The sequence below is a fragment of the Vipera ursinii genome (genome assembly GCF_947247035.1).
Source record: "Vipera ursinii genome assembly, chromosome: 1".
NCBI classification, from domain to species: domain Eukaryota; kingdom Metazoa; phylum Chordata; class Lepidosauria; order Squamata; family Viperidae; genus Vipera; species Vipera ursinii.
Window position 1 is genome coordinate 262111029 of NC_139512.1, and position 22106 is coordinate 262133134.

Genomic DNA, 22106 nt, shown 5'->3' on the forward strand with positions numbered 1-22106 from the left:
AGAGCGAAGTCTGACATGTCTATGAGGTCATCTAGAGTTGGACATGACTTAATGACTGAACAACAAATCCTGAATAGATTACAAATACACATAAAATCAACACAAGAGCAATGACAGAGGAAGGAGAAATAGAAATGGGATTAATAGAGAAACTATTTACCATTGTTTCAGTTGCACATATTTAGGGAATATCTGCACCGCTAAGTTTTCCCCATTGGGAGGGGATGCACCAATAATTTCTACTTGCCCCAACCCATTCAGAGTGGGCTGAAAGTCATGTTTCCAGTTTTGATTACTTCAAGTGTTGCTGTCTAGCTGGCATACTGTGAGCTTTTCATTATTTATTTATGTTGTTGTTAGTTGCGAAGTCGTGTCCAACCCATCGCGACCCCATGGACAACGTTCCTCCAGCCCTTCCTGTCCTCTACCATCTTCTGGAGTCCATTTAAGCTCACGCCTACTGCTTCAGTGACTCCATCCAGCCACCTCATTCTCTGTCGTCCCCTTCTTCTTTTGCCCTCAATCTTTCCCAGCATTAGGCTCTTCTACAGTGAGTCCTTCCTTCTCATTAGCTGGCCAAAGTATTTGAGTTTCAAATTTATTTATAGGGTCACCTATCTAATGATTCTAGGCAGCTCACAACCTCCATCAAAACATAGCTAAAAACAAAAATACACTTCCCCACAGACATCAGACCAAACAGCCACTCAGCTCAACTTTCATCCTAGCCCAATGCTTGGGGGAAGAGCTGAGTCTTCACAACCCTCCAGAATGCTAAAAGCATAGGGAGCCCTCGAATCTAAGGTGAAAGGCTGTCCCAAAGAGCTTGGGTGGCCACATAGAAGGCACAACCCAAGGTTCAGGATTTTTTTTTACCTTGGAATAGGCTAATCCCTGCACTTTGGTTGCCTATTGGTCTGAGGTACAGGTGCTCGTCGTGATTTTCCAAGTTTTTCTTAGGAAAAATCTGCTGCAGTTTCTGTTAGAGGTCTTCTCATTAGCATAAGGATTATAATGTTTATCTAGCACATAAAATATATTTGTGACAAAGAGGCCCTTTTCAAATTTTTATCTTGTGCATTAATCGTGACCTTTCCTGGAAGAGGAGGGTATATTCACTTCCACTTTCATCTTCATCACCCCTCAATTGAAAGTGAGACTGCCCTTGAAGAATATTTGGAAGTTATAGCTGGACCAGAATGTGTTGACTCAGATAGTTATGAGTGCCCTTCCATATAAAAACCTCTACTTCAAGAAGTGTTTGGGTTGCCAGTTGGCTTCAAGGAGCTGGTAATCATCTTTAAAACTCTTCATGGTTCAGGATCTGGATATTTGCTGGTCTGCCTTCTCCCAGTGACATCTCTCCATCGAACATTAGCAACTCAGCACTAAATTTATCTAAAGTTAAGTTCTGCTGAATTGCCTAATTTTAATATAGATAATAAAAATTAAATTCCATTGAAGTTCATCTTGATTGTTCTCCATGCTGGGGATTGATTGCCACTGGAATTTAACAAATGGTCCATTTTGTTTTTCACTTCAGTAGATATCACTAAACTAGAATTTTGGAATAGTCTAAAATTAATATGCACCAATCAACATGGAAATGTATAATATTAACAATTAAACAACAAAGGAAATACCCGAAGCTCCAGAAGAAATCAGCTGTAGGGGTATCTGTTACTTTCACGAATCTAAGGGACTCTCCCTAAGATATTTTTACTCTTGTCTAAAGTAGAATTGCTTTTTCTTAAGCCATAAATATATTCCTCATGCTGTAAATAAGTGGTTTAAAAGCGTCATAAAATTAATACATAAGAATAAATCTTAACAACCTAATGTCAGGTCAGAAGTATAAATCTTATCTAATTTGCTAGGTCAGAAGGGAAACATACTTTTTAGTGAAAAAATAGCAAGCATGTTCCAGACACACACACACACACACAAACACACTATCTCTCTCTCTCTTCCTGTCTCTCTCAAAATACAGTATGCTGTTGCCAATAAAATTATTTAAATGGTCTCCATTTAGAATTTCCAAAAGAAAAATAAACATGTGGAATAGAATTAATTTATAAAACTCTCTAAGGTTTATCTTGGCAGAATTCTTTTCAGCAGTGAGATTTTTCTCTCCCTTGCTTTCTTCCAGGCATGCACATTTATTTTCATCTCTCTCTTCTCATAAAATGGACACGTTATTTAGCTATAATAGAGCAAGAGTAAATTATTTTAGACCTAATAGGAGAAGCCATAGTTTTTCAGTGCAGAAAGCTCTCATTTCATTTGAAATGGAATTTGCTACCACAGGCAGTCCCACCCAGACCAATCTTCATTGATTTCAGTAAGCTTTGAAATTGGATTCATGCTTTCATCTTTCCAAGAAATCATTACAAGGCTTCCTTTGAATAACATTAAGCCCATGTTGAAGAGTTTTGTGGATCTGCTACACCTTCTCGTCTTCCCACCTATGAAATTCTTGCCACATGGAATATGTCTAGAGTTTATTTCTTGTATTGCAGTTGGCATTCCAACATAAACCTAAAATATGACATGGGAAGAACTGTCTATATTTCTCCTCACATTCAAAACTCTATTACAAAGTCAATCAATCTACATGTCTGTGTCTATAGGATTATTCAGATACTTCAAATGGCAAATCTTAAACCCCTATTTTGAAGTTTGTGTTCTAGTCTGATGTATCACAGTACAAACATACCCATTATGCTGTTTTCTTTTAAGCTTAAGTAACATTATTCAAAGTACAAAAAAGGTCTATGAAATAGTAAGCAAAGAAATTAAGTCACACAATAAGAGAAAGAAAAAAGAAGTAGAGATAAAACTAAAACAAATTCATTGCATTTCCTTGTAATTTTTATGTTTGCAAGCTGTACTTCTTTCCACTAGGCCCACATACTTCATATACAGTACTTCATACATTTTCATTTACATTTCTGGTTTTTTAGAGGATCTTATCAATTCCATCCAGCCATGATTTTCTCAGTATTCTCCTTAACGTATTGGCTTGTCTTTCATATATTTTGCGGTTCAGTCCATATTTATGATCAAATCACCACAATATACTTCTTTTATGTATGTCACTATCTTTGTTCCAATGTTCATAACTTCATCTACCCATTGTAGGCTTTCCTCATCTCAGAATAACTTCTAGAAATTCACCCCATTTTTCCTATTATAAAGCTACTCTGATCTAGTACATTAATTTTTAGATCCATACTTCTTGTTGTATCATAAAATCTATCTGACATTTTTTTGCAAATTATTTTGGTTTTCAATTAACAGTATTGAATCGTTTCCATAAGTCAATAATCAACATACCTCTAAAGTCATTACAAGCACTAATTAGACAATTATAAATAAACATTTTAAACATCCAAGGGGATGTTAAACATCTTTTTTTAAATCTCTGCTCAGTATTGAACCATTTATTCAGTATTCCATTTATTCTCATGCATGGTTTACAGCCATCATGAATTGTTCTTATCATATACAATGAACCTTTTATTACATACTCATGGAAAATATTTCAAAACATACTTCTTCACTTTATTATATGCTTTCTCTAAATCAACAAACATACAATAATAATTCTGTCATTCATACATTTCTCAGTGACCTACTTAAGATCAAAACTCTGCACATCCATTACTAGCATAAATCTTCACTATACATCCCAATTTTTTCTTATTGTCACCTCTTGTAGCTTTTCAACTAGAATTCGTCCAACCATTTTTTCTGGTATGCTTAATAAAATAATCACTCTGTAGGCTTGCCCTGAAACTTGCTTCCCTTCCTTACAGGGAATAGCATTCTTCCAATAGTCAGAAACAGATACTGACTTCACACGCATGTTAAATAAGTCACACAGCACTTAAGAAAACCACAATCATAACACTTCTCCAATTACACACCCTACACCTGCAGCCCAGTCATTTTTCAAACACTCAGTGAATTTATTATTATTTTTTTGTCCTTTTTTTCTTTTGACAGTAAAATTTCTTTCAATTTCATTCTTAACATAGCACTATCATTCCTATCCTCCTCTCTAAAATATATTTCCAGCATTCACTCACTTCAGTTTTATTCCAAATGATTTAATCCCTTTTATTTTTAACCCCATTTACTTTTACAGAGGCTTCTTGGCTAGTCCTCCTCACCCAATTTCAAAACTGCCTTTATTTGCATTAAAACGTCTTGCATTTTCTTTACCTCCTTTAATCCTTTTCTTCCTTCCTTTGAATACATTCTTTGAAGCTATCATTCATCCTCAGGTTGATGGTAACCATTCTCTTATAATCATATTTTTCCTATTGACAGCCTTTTTCATTTCCTTATTTCATCCAGCACCTTTTTTCATTCTGCCCAATCTAACTCCATGCCTTTCTATGAACTGCTGTGGTCAAACCAGGCTCACCTAAAACAATAAAATGACTTTGAAGATTCAACTTAAGATTCCTTTCCCTCTCACTACTCAGGACCAATTCAGTTTGCAGTAAAAATTTTCTTACAGAGGCACTAAGCAGTTTCTATGTATGTGGAGCAGGGCATCTCATAGGTTTGATACTGAATGCAGTTCATATATTTATGGAAGGGGGCAGAGACCTTCTTATCCTCTGATTCTTCGTTGTTTTTTACTTCTTTCTTTTTCTTCCATGTTAAGTCTTAATTTAAGTACTGATCTACTGATCTAATGTTATATTACACACTCAGGACCTCTCATTAACCTTGTATTCTTCACTAATTTTCTCAATATTTCATTATGACAAAAATCAAGTTTTTAGATTTATATTCATTCAAGTAGACTTATACTCGCATCATATTTTCAAAACACCAATTTTCAAAGCAGATGCTAACCAGTCACTATTTATGCTTGAATCTCTTAATAGTCCAGTCACTTTTTCTATATCTCTGATCTTATTCCCATACATCAATTCATGTCATCTAACAGTATTTTCCCACTCATGGATCACGTTAATTCAGAATATTTAACATTTTTCCACTCAAAACTAATTTCTGGTCATTTCATTATGGTCATTCATGGAATATAACATACAACTAACATTAGCCTGTGGATTCCTACTTTCAAACACCCACAACAACTACTTAAGATAGCCCGATCTCATTTCATTCAAAATTAAACATCCACTGTCACAGACTTGCATGTATTTATCAACTCCATTCCCAAGAATCGGCCCACTTTCATTCAGTTTGATTACACCATTTCCTGTCTCTTAATTATACAGTCACCAACGTAACTATTTTTATTTCATTTTTGTTATTTAATTGCTCTTTATCATGTACTTTTCATGTTCAAATCACAATCTTCCATATGCTGTGGTTGCCACTTGATGGACTCTGCTGTCTGTCATGATTGTGGTCAGTTGAAGCATTCACAGAACATTTTTTTTTTAGAAAAGACAGATTTGAATGAAAAGAGAATTCAGCAAACTGATTTCACTGAAGCTTATTTCTCAATAAACAAATATGACGTTGTGCCTTCTTGGGATGTTGAAATCACTGCCAAAGTTTATTGAGCAAAAGTCAAGGCAATTAGATATGTGTCTACTTGAACCCACCAAACTAAACAAAGCCATATATGGTGGATCCCATGGACTTGCTAAAGACCTTTGCTTAGGTTTTCTGTCTGGGGCTTTAAAAATAAGTGAGAGTGTCAATATGTGTCTAAAAAACCATAATACACAGCGGACTGTTTTCAGTTCAGTGGGTCTTACTGTTTGTTCAATTTCTGTAATAAAGCTAAATGATTGCATTAAGTCTTATTTCTTTCACAAATAGGGCAACATAAAATATCCTGAAATAGAATTACAGGATTTTGTGGTATGTACAGGAATAAGAAAAGAAGGTTTAAACTAAAAAAAAATGTCCCTACTGTTATTTCTGTGGCTTCTATAAAAAAACTGTGCATAACAAAAACTTAGAAGGCTGTAAGAGAAACTTGCTACTGGTGTTTCCTAATGCTAATGGTATGAACTGAATGACTCCCAGATAGTCTGAGAACTGATGAGGAAATATGTGACATTTAACAATGGAAGTTGTTAAATTTCTAACCAAGTATTTCAACTTAGCTTTTGGTTACAATGGTGCACAGTCAGTGATTTCATAACGCTTTCCTAATACTGCATTTTTTTTACATTGTGCAAATAATGAATGACATCTGTAAAGTCAGCTCGAGCAAGAGCTAATAACAATTGATATGTACCTTAATATATATTTTTAGAAACAATCAGTGCAAGTAATACAGAAATGCATGTTTCCCCTGCATTATTTAGCTCAGGTTGCACATATGGATCTTATAACCCATATCTTGTTTTAAACATGGTTTATGAGCAATCATCTGTTCACATTCAATATGTAAGATATAAAGCATGCTTTACAAGGCAACAGTAGCTCAATTCATACATAACGTAAAGGCAAAACTAGTCAGTTCATACTTTGGCTTGGCACAGACAGGGGCAAAAGCTTTGTATCACTTGATCGTTTTATAAATAAATAAACAGAAACTGCCACATTGCAAAACAACTGTATTTACTTGCAGAAATACCTTTGGTCTCATGAAGCTCTTACTGGGAGTGTCTGAAGAAGCTAATTCATTTGGTGGTAGATGGCTGTTGGTAATTAACTATAACCACCAGGACAACACGTTTGCTGGGTGTCGATCACATGTATACTACATTGCAGATCTGCCTCAAAATTATTGCATATCCTTGGCATAACATGAGGTATAATTGATGCACTCATACTCTTAACATCTGAGAGGCTTTAACGTGTGACAGGAAACTGTGGTTTGCCACTATATAATTCTGCCTCTTGAAGACCAGACCAACATCCTTTTCCTTACTCCATTCTTTTTCCATGCCTTGGACGATGATTTCATCTGCTTCTGATTTGAAACCAGGAGTAAGCAATTTTTTTTTTCTGACAAGGGTGCACAGATTGCATTGCTGGTGATGTGAGAGTATCAGCGTGAATATATTCCTCTTTGGGGCTTTCAGGTTTTGTGGGTTGTTGTTTTTTCTTTCAAAAATGTCTTCAAGCTCTGCAAGGCTCAAGGAAAAAATTGGATTTATTTTGGATTTTCAAGGACTTAAATTCTAAACTGGGTTAGATAATCTGAGGGTTCATTGGAAATTTCGACTTCTATTTCGTGAGAATCAATTTCTCTTTCCATCTATCAAATTGTTTATTAAATTGGAATTTTTGAAGTAGTTCATAATATTTTTTTATTTTTTTTTTTAAATTTTAATTCCATTTATATCTCGCCCTTCTCCGAAGACTCAGGGCGGCTTACAAGCTTAGCAGTAGCCTTCATTCTATGTATATGCATGCTTATTAGGGTTTTCACACACACCCCAAGCGGCATTATTACAAAGTCAGCTTAATTGCCCCCAACAATCTGGGTCCTCATAATTGCTACAGAAAAAGAATGTTGTGAATTCCAGAATATTCAAGCACTTGGGAATATCCAACAGGTCGTATATACAGGATAGAAGTAATAGCTTAATTAGACATCTGTTGTAGTAGCAACATTATTATTTCTTGGAGACAGCTGAAGGAGCTATAGAAAGAGGAACAAAGAAACCAGGTGGAAAAACCTTAGCAGTATCGTGAAATCGGACCCAAACCATTCTTTCTGCAGTGCCATGGTGGATGTTTTTCCTCATTGGTTAATGTCATGCTGACAGGATACAGGTACCGCCAGAAATAGTACAGCCAGTAGTACAGCCTATTATAAGCAGTATACTCATGAATCAAGAGGATGCCATTCAACATTGACCTTGAATGGATATAAACTAAGGATTGGCAAATGGGAAAAAAAAATTTATGACAAGGATGGGTAGATAGCACCTCAATAGCCAATTTAAACACTCTTCCCAGTAACATGAGGAAAGAGAGCAAAACTACTCATTAGGAACATTGGCATGGTTCTTAATTAACCAGGTATAGAGATATTGTATATGTATTCTGTCTGAATAGCAACTACCTATTGAAAAGAAAATGGGTTGGTACAATCTAACCAATTAATCTACTTTTTCACAATGTGCAGCTGCCAAACTTGTCTGAATCAGAACTTACTAGCTAAAATCTCACTGTTAATTTTATAATCCTTTCTGTTTCTGCGTAGAAGATTACAGTCTGATTGAACTTGGGGGAAAGATAACTGTAAAATTATACACAGGGGTACTAGAGCCTTGGTGGACCAGTGGGCTAATGCTTACTTAAGTAACACCAGCTGACTGCAATTAGTGCAGGTTCGCATCCCACCAGGCTCAAGGTTGACTCAGCCTTCCATCCTTCCGAGGTAGGTAAAATGAGGACCCAGATTGTTGGGGGCAATTAAGCTGACTTTGTAATAATGCCGCTTGGGGGGTGTGTGAAAGCCCTAATAAGCAGGCATATACATAGAATGAAGGCTACTGCTAAGCTTGTAAGCCGCCCTGAGTCTTCGGAGAAGGGCGGGATATAAATGGAATTAAAAAAAAATAAAAAAAATATTTATTTATTTAAATTTATATAGTGACCCCTCTTGCCAAAATGACATTTTGTGCAGAACATAGCTCTATTTTGTCAGTTTTTCATTCCAATAAGCCCCAAGATACATTGACTTAATAAAATACCCTTATCCTAGCCTCCTTGTGCATATATCTATGTGTGCATGCACATAACTTTGCCAAAATGAATTCCTATAAATTTTAGAAGAACAAGGAGGAATGTACAGAGGGGGAATAGAACTGTTCATTCATTCTGTAGACAGAAAATTCTTCTCAGTTTATTTATATGAAATATTCTTGGATAGAAAGCAAACCACTGGCGGCTCATGTGGCTAATCTGGAGGTTATTTCTGTTGTGCCAAAGAAATTAATAGACTGAATAAATTTTGCATCCTTCCATGGTGGATTTCTCTTAATCTTGAAACAGTTTCTCAACAAATTCAGGATGTATTGGGGGGGAGTATAATTTTCATACTCAATGAGTCTACTATATTCTCTTTAATATAGAACTGCATGTAGAATATTCATGGAATATTTTTTTCATAATATTGGATATTTTTAGTTAAGGATATAATTTTTATGGACCCATACAATATTGTAGATTCTTAGAACATAGAATCATAGGGCAGGGAGGGACCTCAGAGCTCATCTAGTCCAACCCTCTATTCAAGGCAGCAGACCTTATATGACCTGGACAAATGGTTGTCCAGTCTATTTTTGAAAACCTCCAGTGATGTAGCGCCCACAACTTCAAGAGGCAAGTTATTCCATTAATTAATTATTCTCACTGTCAGAAAATTTCTCCTTACTTCTAGGTTAGATCTGTCTTTAACGAGCCTCCAGCCATTACTTCTTGTCCTGTCCTCTGTTGCTTTGGATAAGTCTCTGTTTATCCTTCAGACCCTTCATCATATTTGTTGCTCTTCTGTGCACACTTTCTAGGGTCTCGGAGTCTTTTTTGTATTGTGGTAACCAGAACTGCAGACAGTATTCCAAATGTGGCCTCGCTAGTATAGCATAAAGTGGCATTATGACTTTTCGTGACCTTGATGTTATCTCTCTGTTGATGTAGCTCTGGGCGGCATTGGCTTTTTTGGCAGCTGCAGCACACTGCTGGCTCATATTTAATTGGTGGTCCACTAGAAACACCTAGAGTTCTCTATCACAGTTACTACTGTTGAGGCAGGGCACCACCTATTTTTTCCCTATGCATTTGATTTTTCCTGCCTTAAGTGAAGGGCCTTACTTTTATCACCAGTGAACTGCAAATTGTTGGACTGGGCCCAATGCTCAAGTCTGTCAAGAACCGTCTAAATCTTCAGTCTATCTTCCAAAGTGTTAATGATCCCCTCCCAAAATCCTATTAAGACATAGGCTGTGGTCCACTTTGCCCAATGACTTACTGAAGTTCAAATATACTATATTTATAGCATTTCATTGGTCCATTAATTTAATCACTTTATCAAAAAAAAATATACGTTTTGCCTGGGATGATGTGTTTTTAACAAACCCATGCTGGCTTCTAGTAAATCACCTTGTTCATTTCTAGGTGTTCACAAATCCTCCACTTGATGACTTTTTCCAGGATTTTCCCAGGTACTGATGTCAAGCTACTTGGCGTATAATTTTCTGGATCAACTTTTTCCTCTTTTTGTAGTTTTCCAGTAGTTCCCCTGTGCTACAAAAGCTTTGAAAGATTAAATTCAGTGGCTCCATGATTACTTCTATCAGCTCTTTCAGAATCCTGGGATGCAAAGCATCTGGCACAGGTGATTTGTACTAATACAGAGTGGATAGGTGTTACCTTATTATTTCCTTACCTATTTTGACTTGTGCACCTATTCTATTTCCCTCAGTGCTGCTTTTAATAGATTGGGCTATATTTTTCTTTTCGTTTAAAAACAGATGCAAAGAAAGAAATAAGCAGTTCTGTTTTCTCCCTGCCGCCTGTCACGTTCTTTCTGTTTGTTCTCATTGGTGGACCTATACGTTCCTTTACTTTCTTCTTGGAAAGAATTTTCTTGGAATTTTCTTCCTCTTCCTTCTTGTTTGAGTAAAACATTGAAAATGGAGTGATATAATGGGATCCTTTAGAGTGGTAATATCTCATAATAGCCACAGAGTACACTGTGTGCTACTTGTCTGATAAAAAAAGAGCATTCCAGGAGAGAGAAGCATGGAATTACGCTTTAAGATATTTACAGGTGCACACCTACTCAGTGTGAGTTCCACTTGTGAGCCATTTGTGAATTTTATGATGGACTAAATTTTACGTTTGACTAAAACTTTGATTTTCTGATAGCTTACTAATAGCTTTTGTTCTGTGCATATTAAAGCTAGTGCCTTAAGTGCACAGGTCTACATCATTGGCATACTGTAATGCTGGAATTGCATGGTCAGCTAGAATAGTTGGGTGATGGTTTGAAACAACAAGTGCTTGGCTTATTGAACTTAAATATAAAAGAGCTGTTGTAGTTCCCATCTTCAAAAAAAGGGAAAAAATAGATCCAGGAAACTACAGACCTATCAGCCTGACCTCAATACCTGGGAAGATTCTGGAAAAGATAATCAAACAATGAATCAACGAACACTTAGAGGCAAACAAAGTCATTACTAAAAGCCAACATGGGTTTGTCAAAAACTGATCATGCCAGACAATTCTTATTACATTCTTTGACCAAGTGACAAAATTAGTGGACCAGAGGAATGCTGTGGATATAATTTACTTGGACTTCAGTAAGACATTTGATAAAGTAGACCACAATCTACTATTTGATAAGAAAGAAAAATGTGGGTTAGACAGCATCATCACCAGATGGAGTTGTAGCTGGCTGACCAGCCATACTCAGCATGTGGTCCTCAATGGAACTACATCTACATGGAGGGAAGTGTGTAGTGGGGTGCCCCAGGGCTCTGTTCTAGGGCCATTGCTCTTCAACATCTTCATCAATGATTTGGACGACGGGATAGATGGGGAACTCATCAAATTTACAGACAGCAAGAAGCTGGCAGGATAGCCAACACTCCAGAAGATAGGCTTAAGATACAGGAAGATCTGTATCTTTGATACAGACTTGAACACTGGGCGCTATCTAACAAAATGAAATTCAATGGTGAAAAAAGTAAGGTTTTACATTTAGGCAAGAAAACCAAATGCACAGGTATAGTATAGGTGGTACCTTGCTCAATAGTAGTAACTGTGAGAGGGATCTCGGAGTCCTAGTGGACAATCACTTAAATATGAGCCAGCAGTGTGCTGCAGCTGCCAAAAAAGCCAACACAGTGTTAGGCTGCATTAACAGAGGGATAGAATCAAGATCACATGAAGTGTTAATACTACTTTACAATGCCTTGGTAAGGCCACACTTGGAATACTGCATCCAGTTTTGGTCACCACAATGTAAAAAAGATGTTGAGACTCTAGAAAGAGTACAGAAAAGAGCAACAAAGATTATTAAGGGACTGGAGGCTAAAACATATACGGAACAGTTGCTGGAATTGGGTATGTCTAGTTTAATGAAGAGAAGGGCAAGGGGTGACATGATAGCAGTGTTCTAATATCTCAGGGGCTGCCACAAACAAGAGGGAGTCAAGCCCGGACAAAAAGCAACGGATGGAAACTAATCAAGGAGAGTAGCAACCTAGAACTAAGGAGAAACTTCCTGACAGTTCGAACAATTAATCAATGGAACAACCTGCCTCCAGAAGCGGTGAATTCTCCAACACTGGAAGTTTTTAAGAAGAGACTGAACAGCCATTTATCTGAAATGGTATAGGGTTTCCTGCCTGAGCAGGGGGTTGGACTAGATGACCTCCAAGGTCCCTCCCAACTTTGTTATTGTTATTGTTATTATTATTGTGTCAAAACCAAATGGTGTTAAGTTTTGCTGCTGAAATTAAATGCCTTTCTTTCATATAATCTGTTTATAAAGTGCTAAAGTGAAAACCAAACAAATCACATTGTGTTTGAGTATAATGTACTAAACCAGGAAAAGCTTTATTTTTTTCCCTCTCAGTCCATATTATTAGAAATCATTAAATCCAGCATTCCCCAGTCTTTATGGGTTGGCGGCCTGGCACGGGAAGGAGAAGAGGGGATGGTTTTTTGCGAGGGGCAGGCGCACACACACACAGCTTCATTTGTGTGAGTGACGGGTACAGACACCCACAGCTTGCACAAGTGGCGCTGCGAGCACCAGTGCCCGCTGCTCATGCAAGTTGGGCTGTGTAGCCACACACATCTCAGTTGTGAATAGTCCACGGCCCAGTAGTGGGCCACTGCCTACAGGTTGGGGACCCCTGATTTAATTTTTTTATGCATTCACGCTACTTATGGAAAATAAAATAGGAGGACAAAGCCAGGGATATATAGCCCTCACCACTGGATATCTTGGCTGGTGCTAAATGGAAGTAGGAGTTCAGCAACATCTGGAGCACTGCATGTTCCTGTCACAGGCCTTCAGAGAATTTAAGTGTCTAGAGATATGATGAGAAGACCAGTGTACCTTGGAGTGTATATTTTACCAGATACTACCTTAAGCTTTCCTTTGCAAATTTAGCATTAGGCTTGTAATGCATAGTTGGTTACTAATTTAAATTGGAGGATAAACAATTTCTCTCTTGAGGATGAAAGTTCGTTCTCTGAGCTTGAGGGTTGGTTTCCAAATGTTTTGTTGCCAGGCTAGGTAACATCTTCAGTGGGGTTTAGTGGATGTCTGTGTCAGTGTTCTACTATTTATAAGGGCCTCAGGCATGGGTGTGTCAAGTGAGGGTCTTGTGATGGGGAGATTATAACAGTCAAATGCCACGATCCCAAATCCCTAATCGCTACCCACACTGCCACCAAACAACACCATTTCAGTTGGAGCAACACTAAAGTCATCGGCCACACCACCACCTGCCACACTCAGGAGTTCATTGAAGCCTGGCACTCTACTAGCAATTCCATCAACAGGCATATTGATGTTCATATGCCAGCATATGAACCCCCTCAGAATCCAAATCAATCAAACAGCCATCCAGGGACAGCACCAACACTCAAGCCTCCCCCCCTTCCATGTCAATTCCCCTTCCATGTCACTTCCCTGACCTGACATAATCTCCCCATCACAAGACCCATTACCAGCCTCCCGCTGATAACTCACTCCTGACCCACTGATAATTCACACCCGCCAGTGACCCTGACCTGAAGTACCTCCCCACCACAAGCCTCTCTCTGATGACTCATACCTGGCCTATCACAAGACCCTCACTGGACACTCCGACAGCTGAAGCCCTTATAAATAGAAGAGCACTGACACAGACATCCCCAAAAGCTGCTGAAGATGTTACCCAGCCTGGTAACGAAACGTTCGGAAACCAACCCACAAGTTCGGAGGACGAACCTTCACCCTCATCCTACACCCGAGCTACAGATATTCATCACCATTGCAATTTCTCTCTTGTTTACAGATTAATAGCTACATAAAACAATTGCAGATTATATATTGAAAGAGAATGACTCCATAGCTGGAGTCAATGATCTTCATGCTTTTTGGAACAGAAGCTTAAGTGATTTTTTTCCATCTTATTTCAGCATATGCCTTGTTGTCATTTGCATGATGCTGTGCTTTTGCAGCAGTTCAATAGATGATGCAACAGGATGGGTACTGTCCACCATTTTTTGGCCACTTTTAGCTACTGCCTTCTCTCCAATTCCTATTGTGGTGGGCAAGAAGGGGTATGACTCTTTGAAGTCATATTTACATCTTCCTCCCACATAACCAGCAGAGCAGGTTGTGGATGGTTGCCACATTGGTTAATGTGGGAAGAGAATTTCCCACATGCAACATGCAACCATGGCTGCTGTTTTGTTTTGGTTTTTTTTTTTTACAGATTTTGTCATTCTGTCCTGGTGAGTATAAGTTCATGAGGTGATTCAGGAAATGGGTGAGGGCTCCTAGTAAAAGCAGGAGGGAACTATGTGGTAGTACCCTAATATGGTTAACTTCAGGAAGACTCTTTTCCCTAGGGCAGGGGTAGGCAACCTTGGCTCTTTTATGACTCGTGGACTTCAAGTCCTAGAATTCCTGGAATTCTAGGAGTTGAAGTCCACGAGTCATAAAAGAGCCAAGGTTGCCTACCCCTGCCCTAGGCCAAAGGCAAGTCAAAGACTGGAATCTGGGACATAGCTGTTTCACTGTGAACCTCCACAATCTTTTTTCGGCAGGAAAAATAATGATTACCTGATCAAGAAAATAAAAGAGGAAATAGCAAATGCATATCACTGATGATTTCATTTTCATACCTTGAATGGCTACTCCCCTTACTTTCTTTTTTTTCACAAAAGAATAACCTAAGTTGTATAGCAAATTGGTTTCATAGACAAAGGAGGAAGTCCGAACAATCTAATCTAACAATCAAATATTTTGTTATTTAATCATAACTGTCCACTATTATCCCCAAATCATGAATGTTTAATTTGATACTCCAGTTTAAATTAAAATCCTTTCAATGCATGTAGCTGAAGGCATATAAACTAGAAAAGTTAAACAGTTTTTACATGGAGAATTCTTGTTGGCTTCTTGGGGGAAAAAAGGCTGTTATCACTTGGTCTTCATTTTTCTGTATTAATAGGAAATTCTGTGCTTATGCCAACATAAGCTTTTGGGCAATCTTTTGAAAAAAGTAATGTTGTGGAAGAATTTATGACCTAAAGTTACCAATAAATTAGTTACTATCTCAATACCATGATGTTTGTTCATATTTGCAGTATTCTATAATTCAAAAGCTTGGACCAATTTTTTTAGAGAGCTATACTAAAATTCTGAAAAGAGTTATTTCACAGTAGACAGAATTGCCAAACTCCACGTGGTGATTTATACAGGCAGAACTAATGATAAAATAATCTAGTGTCTTGATGAGGAATTGTCTGAATAGAAAAATATGATACAATTATTTATGGCTGATTTATTCAAATATGTCACCAGAGCCCCATGGGTTAACTTCAGAACAAAGCAGCTTTTTAATAACTTAATACGTACAAGTGTGAATAAAACATAAGCCTTCAGGAAATTAAATTGTTTAGTTATAAAACGGTACAACTACAAAAAATGAACTTTATTCCATCTCCTAAATATTTTGATTTTAGTTCTTGTGAAGAGATTTTTTTAAAAAATAATAATTGTTTTTTACTTGGTAGCATGAATCATTTTTGAGATTGTCCTTGCTAATGGCAAGAAGTAAGTCCATATATTCTAAAGCCAATGTTATAGTTCAGTGCTAAACTTACTAGATTGAAACCAAGATACAGTTGTGAATCAGAAACCATGTGGCATAGGATCAGGACTGTGAGGCACCTGAAGCCTGTGATATGTAGTAAGTCAGTGCCATCTTTAGAATGTATGATTAAATTATTTCTGCATTGACATATTGACTCTTGCACTTTTCTTTAATTCCAAAGTATTTCTTCCCCCTTCTGTTCATCTCATTCTTGGAGACTGCATGGATGAGTCCCTGCTGGGTTTTTTGATAAGATTTTTCAGAGGTGTTGCCTCCTTCCCAGGGCTGAGAAAGGATGACTGGCCCAAGGTGACCCATCTGGACTCGTATCGAAGGTGGGACTAGAACTCACAATTTCCGGGTTTCTAGCCTGATGCTTTCACCACTACACCAAACCTGCTCTCAAAGTATTCATATCAAGTCTCAAAAATGTGCTCTTAAATGCATTCAGAAACAAGCTTCAAGTCTGGACTAAAATTAAGTTACATTTTTAAAAAAAAACATTGTATGTTTCTTCTTCTTCTTCTTAAATGCATTATATGTAAGATAAAAATGTTCCCGGAGGAAAAAGCATATAATAGTTTCTGACAGATATAATTGTGGCTTTCATGAAACATCCATTTCACTGCTTATATTGAAATAGGAACAGACAACTCTTGGAGATTATATTTAATGAATATTATGGGGCAAGGAAGATAAGGGATTCTTTGGTAAGACAATGGTAAAAAAAGGATGTGAATTTTTTTTCTTTAGTTTTTTTTCTAGTGTGAGACCATATGTGTAATGTCTGGCAGTTTTATTTGTGTCAGCTCTTATTTTATTCTAAAACTACATTTAGGTATTTTCTACTTAGAAGCAATAGAAAACTGAAAACTCGATGCGTATGGTTAAAAATGAAATTCATTCTATTTTGTCTGCTATTAAGATTCTGAAGAAACAAATCTAGAAAGTATAAATTCACAGTTAGAGTATTAGATATCAGAGTCCTTCCATATTTTTGTTCTGCTACTTTGACTAAAGATAATGTATTAAGATAACAGAAAAATCTTATGAATATTTTTATTTTTAGATCTTATTGGTACTGATTGAGTGTTCATGCAGATACAGAGAATTCAAGTCCTTACCGATTTTTCTTCATTTACCTTCCACGACTTCTGATGATTTACTGAACAACCCCAAGCAAGCTTATATTAAAGCAGAACATGCTTTAGATTTTCAAGGATTTAGTTCTATTTTAATCATCTGAATACAGAGGCAAAATGCAATAAATAAATACATAATAGATACATAGACTATGAAATGAGATTATGAAATGGGAGCCAGTTTGTTGTAGTGGTTAAAACATCAGGCTAGACAGCGAGAGATCATGAGTTCCAGTCCCACTTTAAGCACTGACCTTGAGCCAGCCACTTTCTATCATCTCAAAGAAGAAAGAAAAAGCAAATTATTTCTGAAAATCTTTGCCGAGAAAACTGCAGGGACTAGTCTATTCTAGAATATAACAGACATAAACGTAGGCTAAGATGACTATGATTTAGAAACTACTATTATTCATATGAGTTACAGTTGTAACCTAAAATCTTATTTTCTAGGTTGTTCTGTATCATCGAAAGTCTGAACAAACTTGTCCTTACTGTTAATTAGAAAATGTTTTCAAATAGCTTAAGTATTTCCTGGAACCAAGTTAAACATAAGTGGAGGAAAATTAAGTCTATATTCTCACAATGCAATAGAAGTCATTTCTACTTACTTATGAATAATATGCATATTTTCTGTACACCATTGAAACTGTAATCTATATATTGTACACATATTGCAACTAAAAGTAAACTGGATTGTACCCAGTACAAAATTTCTTTCAAAAATACTGACTTAAGACCAAAATATATGCATTTTAGCTACCTTTCTTCTTTCCAGACATTGAAATTCATTGTATTAAACCTATTAATAACAGTAAATAAATTTTGAAATACAGATAAAAAACTATAATATTGATGCTAATGATAACACTCATGATTTTTCTTCTTAGTGCATCGCAATATGAACCAAGCTTGTCAAGGCGGATGTGCAACGTGTTCTGAATACAATGGATGTGTATCATGTAAACCTAGACTCTTCATTTTTCTGGAGAGGATTCGCATGAAACAGATTGGGGTGTGTCTTTCATCCTGTCCTCCTGGGTATTTTGGACAACGATCCCCAGAACGAAATGAGTGCATAAGTAAGTTGACAGAATATTGCAACCATTGCTTTCTAAATGTAGCTTAATATTTGGAAAGCTTTTGATTTGAAAGCACAAAAAAATTGTTGGTAAATTGATCATATAATAATAGCAGATATGAATGCTCATTTGAGCTCAGTTCAATAAGCTTAGTACTGTATATTTGTTGTGACTTAAGTATCATAACCTGATTTATTCAATATCCTCACATTAAAAACCGTTTTTTCCAGGGACAGCATGATAACAACAATAATCAAGGTTTAATTAGAATCTGAAACTAAAATACAATGTTTCATAGATATTATTATGTGGGTAATCTACAGTTAGATTCACTGTCTAAGACAGGTAGAAACTTAATAATTCAGGTCCTAACCAAGGACCTAAGAATTATTAAGTTACTATCTAAGATTTATTACTATTAAAGTGTGCCTAAGATTTAATATTATTAAAAATATTGGTATTGTTATTTACATTTATTATGGTCCCCCTTTCCAGTAAATTCTAATGTGTATTTAGGGGATCATCTCCAGTCATCATTGTAGTTGATGCTCTTGATTATAATAAATCCTAAGATAAAAGATGGGTTTTACAATTATTGTTATGCAGATATATCTTAAAACAGGATCAATTTTAACTTCATTTTTTATTTATTTAAAGTATTTAAAAGTTGTTGATTCCATAAAGCTTATGGTAGTTTACAAATACATACAGTTTATAAAATACCCTCACAAAACCACACAAAAGTGGAAGCCTAGTTTGTCATTCTTGCACAGAATCTTCTTTCCAAAGAATTAAATTCACCTATTTTATCTTCACTGTATTTACTCACATCAGATTCATTCATTCATTCATTCATTCATTCTTTCATTCATTCATTCATTCATCATGTTTCTATACCAGTCATCTCCCTTAAGTGCCTCTAGGTGGTTTACAATAAGAACATGTCTGTTTGTTCTTCCTCAGATTAAAATGCATTGAACATCATCACTGTAATTTTATCAGAAAGGTCACTTTAAAAATATCAAAAATTAATATGCAGATAGATGGAAGGGCAACTATTACAACTACTGGTCAAACAGTGCCATGCACAGTATTAAACAAAATGCAAACCCTGATTTTCTCAGAACTTGGGATATATTGTAGTAATGTATATTTCCACAGATATTTGATCATTTAAACAATTTTTATGCACCCAGTTTTAGAAAAAAGCCAGTTGATAAGGTATCATAAAATTTTATCAAATGCATAATTAGATTTTTGGCTAGACTATCACTGTTTTCCTCCTACAATGATCCATGTTGTAGAAAGCATGTCTCATGATCATTATATATATATTTATTGTACTTCAGAATGTAAAGCTGATTGTGAAGCCTGCTTTAATCAAAATTTCTGCACAAAATGTAAAAATGGATTTTACTTGCACCTTGGAAAGTGCCTTGAAAATTGCCCTGACTGGCTGGAACCCAACAATCACACCATGGAATGCAATGATATTGGTAAGTAAATTGTTTATGCTAACAACTTTATCCAGTAAACCTTTCCAGGTGAATACTGTTTTGCTACTGTTGGCTCTCTGTAAAGGCATGCAGTTTAAAGTTAGCAGGAAAGTACGTCACACAGTGTGTTTTACAAAGTAAAAGATGTTCCTCTTTATATTTTAGAATTTTGAACTTCAGAGGGATTAAAGTAAAGGGAGCAAAGTGGAAAAAACCCCACTGAAATCCACAGGAAGTATTATTTGCCCAAAATATTCTGCTCCAGCTTTTTCTTTACCCATGCTAGGAGTGGTTTTGTACAGAATATTTTATTATTATTTTCAGCCCAGAGCTTCATAGTTAAGGGACCCATCCTTAGCTCAATTAAGAGGCCTCTTTGCTGGTGCAATGAAATGATATAGTCATCACCCTACTTATTGTACTGCTTTTTCACTGTCCAGTATGTAAAAAAGTTCCAAAAATCACAATGCAATTTACAAGACAACAAAATTGCCTTTAGATCATTTCCCCACTAGTAACTCATAGCCAGCAGTTTTCAAACTTCTTCAGGCCACATGTTAGTTAAAAAGAAGTCCTGAAATTCCTGATTAAGAGACAAAGCTTTAATGATAGAAAACTGGTTGTTTTTAAGATTTTTGTTGCAAGGGAATGATTGGCAACTTAAACCAGTAGAGGAGTTAAGACAAGAAAACATAAGTTACTCTTGGTTTCAATATACCCAATTGAAAGCTAGGTGGAAGTCAGATCAAAAGGTTGGCATCATAACTACAGATCAAAATTTAGTAAAGCAAATTAGAGATTCAAATTGTGCACATATAAAGAGGATATATAATGCTTTAATTGAATTGGATTTGGAAACGGAACTGGTTAAAGACTGCATGATAAAGTGGGCACAAAATATTCAGGAACCAATTTCGCTGGACACCTGGGAGATAATTTGGGTCAGAAATGTTAAATTTACCCAGGCTCAAAATCTAAGAGAAAATTTTTATAAAATGTTTTATAGATGGCATCTGGATCCCAAGAAGTTGTCCAACATGTATCCTAATTTACAGTCTAAATGTTGGAGGTGTGGTAGTTTAGAAGCTACCTATTTTCACATGTGGTGGACTTGTAGAAATATAAAAGCTTTTTGAATTAAAATTTGGTGGAACATTCAAAAGATTTTTAAGAGAAAGATAAAGTTTTCCCCGCAATTGTTTTTATTGGGCATTGTTGTAGATTGTGATGTTAAAGAAACTAACTTGATGCTGAACATGATAACGGCAGCACGGTTACTGGTGGGACAATATTGGAAGAAGGATAGTTTGCCCACTCTAGAAAAATGGGTGTTTAAAGTTTCGAATCTTGCAGAAATGTCTAAGATTTCTGCTTATCTGAAGGATCATTCACAGGAAAGATATATTTCAGTTTGGAGGAGATGGATAAATTATATTCAAAACAAATATGGGACCAAAAAGTACCATTTAGCATATGAGTAGATTTTAGTGGGATATTGTTATTGGTACGTTGTCCGTAGTTATGTTAAAAGAGAGTTAAAGCGCATTATAAATTTGGTTAATTGTATATTATGCATAATTTTTATTTAGAATATGATTATTGTAACTATAATCCTGTATTTAGCTCTGGGAAGTGGGGGGGAAGTGGGGGGGTCTGGGGTGGGAGGGATTTGGGGATATATTGTAAAATTTTGTTTTTGTAAAACTCTTTAATAAAAAAAAAGATTTTTGTTGGTTTGTTTCAAAATCTCTGACTCCTATGGTCCATAAGATCCTTTATTGTGCTAAGAACAGACTTTATATTACTTCGGTTATTGCTGGGTGATGCTATAAAGAGGTTGCATGTCACCAGTGGGAAAGTGAGTGTTGAACAAATAAGAACTGCAGCCATATTTGAGTAAACAAAAAAGGCTCTTGAAAAGGAGTAATTTAAGATGATGCAAATGTATAGGGAGAGATTTTTTCCCTGTCTATATTTATTTTACAGACTAAACATCTAGTGTGCATTGAGATGGGTATATCTCATTGGTTAATAGCCCATATTCATTCATATCGTGTTTTTGTTACAGTGCATTGTAAAATTAATGAATGGAGCCAGTGGAGTCCTTGCACAAGGAAAGGAAAAACATGTGGTTTCAAAAGGGGAAATGAAACAAGAGTCAGAGAAATCCTACAGCTTCCTTCAATAAAAGGCAAATTATGCCCACATACAAGCGAAACAAGGAAATGTGTTGTACAAAAAAAGAAATGCCAGAAAGGAGAAAGAGGTACTTAACATTATTATTGCCATTTGTGTGTGTGTGTGTGTGTGTGTGTGTGTGTATATATATATATATATATATATATATATATATATATATATATATATATATATATATATATATATGCATACATACATACATATATATATATATACACACACACACACACACACACACACACACACACACACACACAATGTGTTTGTATTGTTGATTTATAGCCTTTGCCTCTTCCAGCAAGCAAAAATAGTTTTTGTTTTTGCCAAAATACCTTAGAATTATATTTTCTCTTTATAGTACTGTACAAACGCGGTGGTGCCACTAATTTAAATAAATAGCTT

General features: G+C 36.1%; 2 protein-coding genes across 2 annotated transcripts in view; both read left to right on the forward strand.

Moving 5' to 3' along the window:
• The window catches only part of TRMT11 (tRNA methyltransferase 11 homolog), a 496326-nt gene that overhangs the window by 424755 nt on the left and 49465 nt on the right, over window positions 1-22106 (forward strand). The gene's annotated exons all lie outside the window — the stretch shown is intronic.
• RSPO3 (R-spondin 3) overlaps window positions 1-22106 on the forward strand; it is a gene marked incomplete at its 5' end in the record, with an annotated part of 59007 nt that overhangs the window by 14397 nt on the left and 22504 nt on the right. Inside the window, 3 exons of the mRNA XM_083348046.1 lie at window positions 17818-18009; window positions 19359-19505; window positions 21574-21771. Coding sequence (XP_083204172.1) covers window positions 17818-18009; window positions 19359-19505; window positions 21574-21771 — 537 coding nt within the window. The remainder of the gene's footprint in view (window positions 1-17817; window positions 18010-19358; window positions 19506-21573; window positions 21772-22106) is intronic.